General features: G+C 42.9%; 1 protein-coding gene across 1 annotated transcript; it reads left to right on the top strand.

The window, feature by feature from the left end:
* The first annotated feature begins 2,124 nt into the window (after positions 1-2,124).
* LOC106594893 (uncharacterized) lies at positions 2,125-8,540 on the top strand. The gene is made up of 2 exons (XM_045713186.2): positions 2,125-2,715; positions 6,759-8,540. The coding sequence occupies exons 1-2, from the start codon at positions 2,376-2,378 to the stop codon at positions 7,592-7,594; spliced, it is 1,176 nt and encodes a 391-aa protein (XP_045569142.1). The 5' UTR covers positions 2,125-2,375; the 3' UTR covers positions 7,595-8,540.
* The last annotated feature ends 202 nt before the right edge of the window (positions 8,541-8,742 follow it).

The following is an 8,742-nucleotide window of genomic DNA, read 5'->3' as shown; positions in this document are numbered from 1 at the left end:
TCAGGAAGAAAACTATGAATGAATGAATGAATACGGTGCTCCTGAGAAGAAGGATAGTCATGCCGATACTCGTGCTGTAGTTAACAGTTCTCCACCCTCTCCGAGTTGGGCATCTCCGGCGCGGCCCACGCTTGGATTGCGTCCTACCTGACAGGTCGCTCCTACCAGGTGGCGTGGCGAGAATCTGTCTCCGCACCATGCGCTCTCACCACTGGTGTCCCCCAGGGCTCTGTTCTAGGCCCTCTCCTATTCTCGCTATACACCAAGTCACTTGGCTCTGTCATATCCTCACATGGTCTCTCCTATCATTGCTATGCAGACGACACACAATTAATCTTCTCCTTTCCCCCTTCTGATAACCAGGTGGCGAATCGCATCTCTGCATGTCTGTCAGACATATCAGTGTGGATGATGGATCACCAGCTCAAGCTGAACCTCGGCAAGACGGAGCTGCTCTTCCTCCCGGGGAAGGACTGCCCGTTCCATGATCTCGCCATCACGGTTGACAACTCCCTTGTGTCCTCCTCCCAGAGTGCTAAGAACCTTGGCGTGATCCTGGACAACACCCTGTCGTTCTCCACTAACATCAAGGCGGTGACCCGATCCTGTAGGTTCATGCTCTACAACATTCGCAGAGTACGACCCCGCTCCTCCGCTCTCTCCACTGGCTTCCAGTTGAAGCTCGCATCCGCTACAAGACCATGGTGATTGCCTACGGAGCTGTGAAGGGAACGGCACCTCTGATCAGGCCCTACACCCAAACAAGGGCACTGCGTTCATCCACCTCTGGCCTTCTGGCCCCCCTACCTCTGAGGAAGCACAGTTCCCGCTCAGCCCAGTCAAAACTGTTCGCTGCTCTGGCACCCCAATGGTGGAACAAGCTCCCTCACGACGCCAGGACAGCGGAGTCAATCACCACCTTCCGGAGACACCTGAAACCCCACCTCTTTAAGGAATACCTAGGATAGGATAAAGTAATCCTTCTAACCCCCCCCCCCCCCCCCCCCTCCCCCTTAAAAGATGTAGATGCACTATTGTAAAGTGGTTGTTCCACTGGATATCATAAGGTGAATGCACCAATTTGTAAGTCGCTCTGGATAAGAGCGTCTGCTAAATGACTTAAATGTAAATGTTAACAGCTGTTCTAGCGTTCTAAATGCCCTTGGAACATGTTCCTACAGTTTGATGACATGTTGAACTTTTCTGATGAAACCTCTGAATGTTATTAATTACTCTAATGCCTGACGTGTTTTTATTTGTTTCGATATTTCCTGCAGTTTGGTTAATAAAACCCATATTATTCTAAATATATCTAATGTCCTTATTACATGGTTGCATACAATGAAATGTAATCTGTTAGGGTAAATCTTGGAGGAATTTTGATAGTAAACTAAACTACTTTATATGGAAACTGATCTGTCTCTTCAACTGCGTTAAAGTATTCAACCCTGTCACCCTAGTCTCAACCCCGTCACATGACAATATTTGTTAAATAAAATGGCAAAGATGAATAAATATGAATTGAATGTTTTCTGAGTTCAGTGTGAAATGTTAAGGACAATTCCAAGAAGATTAGATTTATATTAAAATTCTGAATGGAAAGCATTTTTTTTATTTAAATGATGACCCGCTGACACAGTGTGTTTAATATAGCAAAATTCTGAGATTTTACATAAATGTTATATTTATAATAATTTGATTCGTTTGGGGGACACATGAGCATTAGGTAAATGTTGATTTTATAACAAGCATATTTTATAATCATATTCAGACCACTTCCATATTGTTTGTGACGGGGTTGACGATAAATTGTGTTCAATTCAGACAAAAATGGACAATAATAAAAGGTCTTTAATGCCTGATGTGGGAAAATATGTTTTCTTGAAGGTTTAATATGTACTTAAATATTACCGCAGTCCAATAATGACCCTTTTTATTCATAATGTTCATATTCAGGTCTAAGCCTGCGTAGAGGAAATATTGTCTTGTAAAGAAAACAGAACAAATTTGCTTTTTTGGAATGATTTGTTATGACGTTGTTTGCTAGAACTGGTGACCACTGCAGTCAGCAGATGTGAGTCTTTCAGGTGACGCTTCTTGAGTGACGTAGGATCTAGTGGACGGGACGCTTCGACGACAACAACAGGGTTGCTGATTCATCTCCGTAGTCTGCTAGCCAGCACAAAATCTAAATATTTAACCACTTTAGATAAAAAAAAATGTGTGTAGCTACCTGAATCTCAGTGTTTTAAACACAATTATGTAAGCGTATCAACAAGTTGAGTTAAACGTAATTTGCAAATGTGTTAAGATTGATAGCTACTGAGCTTAGCACTAGGGTAGTCGCAAATGCTAGCTAGCTAACATCCCCGACCATGAGCTCACAAAGCTACTCCCTTCCTGCTAAAGAAGAGGTCTGCTGGACGGAGATAGAAGTTGCAGTGAAAGAGGAGATGGAAGAGGAGGCTGTCACAGTAAAACAAGAAGTAGAGGATGAGGCTGTTACAGTGAAAGAGGAAGACGTGTCAGTGAAAGAAGAGGAAAATGCTTTCATAGTGAAAGAGGAGGCGGAAGAGAAACAAGAGGATGCATGTTTTGTTGAGGAGGAGAGGACTGTTACGGCGAAAGAAGAGGAAGACGGTTTTGGATTGAAGGAGGGGGAGATTCCTGTCACATTGGAGGAAGAAGAGAGGACTGGAGATCTGATTAACACCGGTGAGTACTAGGCCTATATTAAACCGGGTCGCGTACTTTGCAGGCGTTGAACCGATGTGTGGTTTTTACGTTGCATTCAACTTAAGTTTTACGTTTGAGTGTGTTGTTCTGTACTGCAGGAATTGTTAAAGCTAGCACAGTGCCTAGTGAAACTCTACCCACCCCTAGCCCAGGGTTTATAGACCGTCCAGGCATATAAGATATATATTTGTCATTTAGCAGACGCTCTTTTCCAGAATTGCAGTTAATGCATTCATCTTAAGATACAGAAGCTAGGTGGGACAACCACATATTACAGGCATAGCAAGTTACATTTTCCTCAATAAAGTAGCTATCAGCAGAGTCTGCGGGGTGACATGGGAGAACTTGGGAAGGTTGAAAACCAGGCACAACATTACGAGCGCATATTATAATCAAACTATCTCAGTGTTAGGTCATCAGAGGGCTGAGGCTTGTGGGGAGATGACTCGTGACCAGACGAGCACATATTATTTGCTATCCCAACTTCTTGCTCCAGCCAAACGTTATGCCACACCTAAGGAGGTTAGTTTCTTCTCCGCAATGAGTCTGGATCTGAGTACCTCCCTGACGATTTATAGAATGGAAAGCCATTTTAGACCGTCTGATTGGTCCCAACTCCCCAGTTCTTGCCAGTGACATGCATACCCATAACATGATACTGCCACCACAATACTTGGAAATACAGAGGGTTTCACTCTGTGATAAATTGTGTTGGGCCCCAAACCTAAAGTTTTTCATTTCGTCCAAAAAGTACATTTCTTTCTCTTGTTGTCTTTGAGTAACCTATTACTTAAGGGCCTTGTTGTAAACTGGGTGGATCATTTAGAATGGGACACGCAGCCTATTACTTACCTTTTAAGGATCTGCCCCTTTTATTTCAATTTTCGCCTAAAATGACATATCCAAATCTAACTGCCTGTAGCTCAGGCCCTGAAGCAAGGATATGCGTATTCTTGGTACCATTTGAAAGGAAACACTTTGAAGTTGGTGGAAATGTAAAAGGAATGTAGGAGACTAACACAATAGATCTGGTAAAAGATAATACAAAGATAAAAACGACCGTTCTTTTGTATTTTTTTTGTACCATTTCTTGCATCGCTGGTCCAAATGTCAGTCGTGAAGCTAATAGCAGTGAAGCTGTTAGAATCATTTGATATCTAGATGATTGCCTAATCAATAATCAATTCGCCTTGACTAATGCCCAAGGTTTGTAAGACAATGGGTTAAATAATTAGGCAAGGACTCAGCTTTCTGCAAAAGGTTTCTGTAGCTTTATTCAGAGGATGTTCTGAGGTCAGGATAACAAAACAGTCATTTTATAGTTCTTGCTTACTTACGCACATGCAATTACACACAAACTGTTGGTGACCTGCATCCCCCATTGACTTCCCACACTGTTTATCACTACCTAGCTCAGCCTGTTCCTTTCCCTCAAGGTTAGGAATCCTTTGAAGTTTTACTCCCTTTACCATCTGTCCCCTGCTCTCTACACTAATTACAAACACACATTTCTTTCCCTCTCCAGTGGTTCCTGGACTTTCTGGGACTAATCGGACTAATCGATCACTACATTGATCATTACATTGATTATTCATTAACCATGCTGTATGACTAATAATTCATCATGGTTTATTGATTTATTTACCTTTATTAGATAATTCTCTTATCAGACGCCCATAGCAAGTAGCTCATGGATGTGCGTTTCAACAATACTGTGTAACTCCGGTAGGGCAACATCTGAAAAATAGTGCATACTTTGTAGTGTGTCCCGGTGTTCGACCAGTTGGCGAAAGCCAACATCATCCACGACAGAGAACAGTTGATTGTCAAGGGCAATGAATTCCATTATCTTGGCTTTAATAGATTTTGCCTTTGAGTTGTCTCGCTGAAATGTTCTTACTCTCTGAAATGACTGCTCGATTTGAACCTTTTTTGGTGTTGGAATTACGCTTAGTATTTTTTTCCTTTGTGTGTAGCGCTGTATTTTTCATGGCATCATTACGTCATCTACTTACGTTATATCGGTATGGCACGTCAGCTTTGATGTCGTTTTTTTTTTACATCAGCGTTAAACTAGACATCGGGCCGATGTTGGCATTTTTAGCTAATATCGTCCGATTCTGATATGCTTACCGATATGTCGTGCATCCCTAGCAGGTATGGTTCCCTATCAGAATGTCACAGGATCAGGAGATGTGACAAACAGGGGTGCCACTTTGGTTTTAGAAGGGGGGGCATAACCTGGTCGTAGGGTCTGGGTTGGTTTTAGAAGGGGGGGGCATAACCTGGTCGGAGGGTCTGGGTTGGTTTTAGAAGGGGGGCATAACCTGGTCGGAGTGTCTGGGTTGGTTTTAGAAGGGGGGGCATAACTTGGTTCGGAGGGTCTTGGTTGGTTGCATAACCTGGTTCGGAGGGTCTGGGTTGGTTTTAGAAGGGGGGCATAACTTGGTTCGGAGGGTCTTGGTTGGTTGCAGTATTTAAAAATGTAATAAAAATGTATGCACTCTACTGTAAGTCGCTCTGGATAAGAGCGTCTGCTAAATGACAAATGTAAAAAAAAATGTAAATGTAGAAGGGGGGGCATAACCTGGTCGGAGGGTCTGGGTTGGTTTTAGAAGGGGGGGCATAACCTGGTCAGAGGGTCTGGGTTGGTTTTAGAAGGGGGGGGCAATAACCTGGTCGGAGGGTCTGGGTTGGTTTTAGAAGGGGGGGGGGGGAAATAACCTGGTCGGAGGGCCATCTGAAGCTCATTTCCTGCAATTCTACTAGGTCTGTCTCTGACTAAAAACATTTTATTTTTATTTTGACCAATCGATTGGTCAAATTCCTATGGGACTACCAATCACGGCCGGTTGTGATACAGCCCGGGAACGAACCAGGGTCTGTAGTGATGCCTCTAGCACTGAGATGCAGTGCCTTAGACCGCTGCACCACTCGTGACTAGTACGGGCTGTATTGCACAGTAATGTACAATAACAAGGACTGTATTAGGAATGGAATAGATGATAAATAGGCAATATAAAATGGTGACTTATTTTAGCAGGCAGGAGAAACTGAATATAACACAGCTACTCCAGCACACGTTGCAATAGTACCAATAGTAGGAACCAGTAACATTTTCCCACACACTCCAAAAGGCATCAATCCAGCCACAAGGATAACACCGGGAGGAAAAAAAGATGTCTCGAGCTGAGACCTGTGTTTATACCCTAGTAAGAGCATGGGGCTAAAGGAACCTAGAAGCATGGCTACTAAATGATTGTCTAAGGCCACATTCTATCGATCTCTCACGTGATTGGGGAGAGAGGTGAAGGCTAGACATAGCAGAGACCCCAAACAAATAAACCACCAACATGCACATGCCCACAATGTCCAGGAGGGGGAATTCTGGACAGTCTTCTCCATCAGTCGCTGTGGATGGAGTGGAACATTAAATATAAAGTCCTGGACAGAGTCTTGTCCATCAGTTGCTGTGGATGAAGTGGAATATTAAATAGAGTCCTGGACAGAGTCTTCTCCATCAGTTGCTGTGGATGAAGTGGAATATTAAATAGAGTCCTGGACAGAGTCTTGTGTATCAGACGCTATGGATGAAGTGGAACAGAGACACAGCTTCTTGATATGTTGCTTTTATATCCTCTTCAGCTGTGATTAAGATGAATGTGGGTTGTTCCATATGATTTCAATCACTTTCTGACTGGTTAAAAACAGGCATAGTGGTCTTAGCATATAACTCACGCTAGGTGTTGGTGTATGAAGCCAATACTAGATTTGAATTGTTTTTCCAGCTGTTGCTGCGCAAAGACACATTTAATCATGTAGAGATTTCATTTTAGGTTGTATTAATTAGTGCACATCGTAGCAAAAAAAAACATTTTGCAACAGAAAACATAAACAAGCATTTCTTATTGTACAAGTTCCGCTAGTCGTCCCTCCCCATTTCGGTCCATTTTCCTCAGTTTTCATTTGATGAATAGGACCCTGATCACTCTTAAGCTAAATACTCTGTTTGTCTTTGGCAGGAAAGAGACCAGACTCAGAGGAACCAGAGGCATCCAAACCAGCAAGACCACACCACTGCTCTCAGTGTGGAAAGAGTTTTACTAAGTTAGGGAACCTGAAAGACCATGAAAGAATACACACAGGAGAAAAGCCCTACCAATGTTCCCAGTGTGGAAAGAGTTTTACCCAGTTAGGAAGCCTGAAATCACATAAGATAATACACACAGGAGATAAGCCTCATCACTGCTCCCAATGTGGAAAGGGTTTTATCCAGTTAGGACACCTGAGAAAACATGAGATATTGCACTCAGGGGAGAAGCCTTACCACTGCCCCCAATGTGAAAAGGGATTTTCCTCATCAGGGTGCCTGAAATCACACGAGCGGACACACTCAGGAGAAAAGCCTTACCACTGTTCCCAGTGTGGAAAGAGTTTTAGCTGGTCAGGGCAACTGAAAGAGCATGAGAGAACACACACTGGAGAGAAGCCATACCTCCACTGCTCCCAGTGTGGAAAGAGTTTTACCCACTTAGGAAACCTGAAAATACATGAGACAATACACTCTGGAGATAAGCCTCACAAATGCTCTCAATGTGGAAAGAGTTTTAACCGGTTATATAACCTCAAAGTACATGAGAGGACACACACAGGAGAAAAGCCTTATCACTGCTCCCAGTGTGAAAATAGATTTTCCTCATCAGGGTCCCTGAAATCACATGAGAGGGCACACTCAGGAGAAAAGCCTTTCCAATGCTCACATTGTGAAAAGAGTTTTACCCAGTTAGGGAGTATGAAAATACATGAGAGAACACATACAGGAGAAAAGCCCTGTGTGGAAAGAGTTTTACCGATGTAGGGAACCTGAAGACACAAGATAACACACACAAGGGATAAATAGCCTTCCCACTTCTCCCACTGTGAAAATCCACACCTGAAAAAGCATTATCAATACTCTGTGAAAAGCTATTTACCCAGTTAGGAGACCTGAAAGACCATGAGGGAACACAGAGGAGATGCCTTACCACTGCTGTCAGTGTCAAGGCTCAGGATAAGACCCAGATGCAGACAGTTTCGAAGTAACAGAAGTTTTTATTATGAAAACAGGGAGGCAGGCAAACGACATGTCAAGGGCAGGCAAAGGCCAGTAGTCCAGAACAGAGTTCGAAAGATACAGAACGGCAGGCAGGCTCAAGGCAGTCAAAAACCGAGAAAACAGGAACTAGAGACAGATAGGAGCACAGGAAAAACCGCTGGTAGGCTTGATGAAACAAAAACTAACTGGCAACAGACAAACAGAGAACACAGGTATAAGTACACTGGGGAGGATGGGTGACACCTGGAGGGGGGTGGAGACAAGCACAAAGACAGGTGAAACAGATCACGGTCCCGTGTGGCTCAGTTGGTAGAGCATGGTGTTTGCAACGCCAGGGTTGTGGGTTTCGGGGGACCAGTATGGAGAAAAAAATGTATGCATTCACTACTGTAAGTCGCTCTGGATAAGAGCGTCTGCTAAATGACTAAAATGTCAAATGTAACTTAAAATTCATGAGAAATTCATGAGAACACACTCCCTTTGTCTTATTTTTGAATGAAAATGTATGATTTTGTTTGTGCCATATGAAATCAAAATTGGATAACGCCTGCTCAAAAATAAATGTGTATGTCGTTTGCTATTTTATTTTCTCAAGACATGAATTGAATGTATACAGTAGTACATCAGATTCAATGTACAGGCTTACTGTGATTAAATGGTCTGTGTGTGTTCAATGTACACGCTTACTGTGATTAAATGGTCTATGTGTTTTCTTTGTGTGTGTGATAATCAATTGCTGTTTCCATGTGATGCTCTATTGTTTACATTGGCTGATAATGTTTCTTATGCTGCGTTCATAACAAGTGGGAAAATACTACTTTTAAACTGGATATGCATCTTAGGAGACCGGAAAAAAATACCAAATGAAACTAGTTCAGACAAGACAAACAGTTCGGTAGGAGAGAGGAATT

The sequence above is a fragment of the Salmo salar genome, chromosome 02 (assembly GCF_965601325.2).
Source record: "Salmo salar chromosome 02, fSalSal1, whole genome shotgun sequence".
NCBI lineage: Eukaryota > Metazoa > Chordata > Actinopteri > Salmoniformes > Salmonidae > Salmo > Salmo salar.
This window is presented reverse-complemented; position numbering and strand designations above follow the sequence as displayed.

What these genes read in the sequence shown, in the direction of transcription:
- LOC106594893 (XM_045713186.2), top strand. Translation starts at nt 2,376, where the DNA reads ATGAGCTCACAAAGCTACTCCCTTCCTGCTAAAGAAGAGGTCTGCTGG. An exon ending in TGGAGATCTGATTAACACCG is followed by an intron (nt 2,716 to 6,758) that starts GTGAGTACTAGG and finishes TGTCTTTGGCAG; the next exon opens with GAAAGAGACCAGACTCAGAG.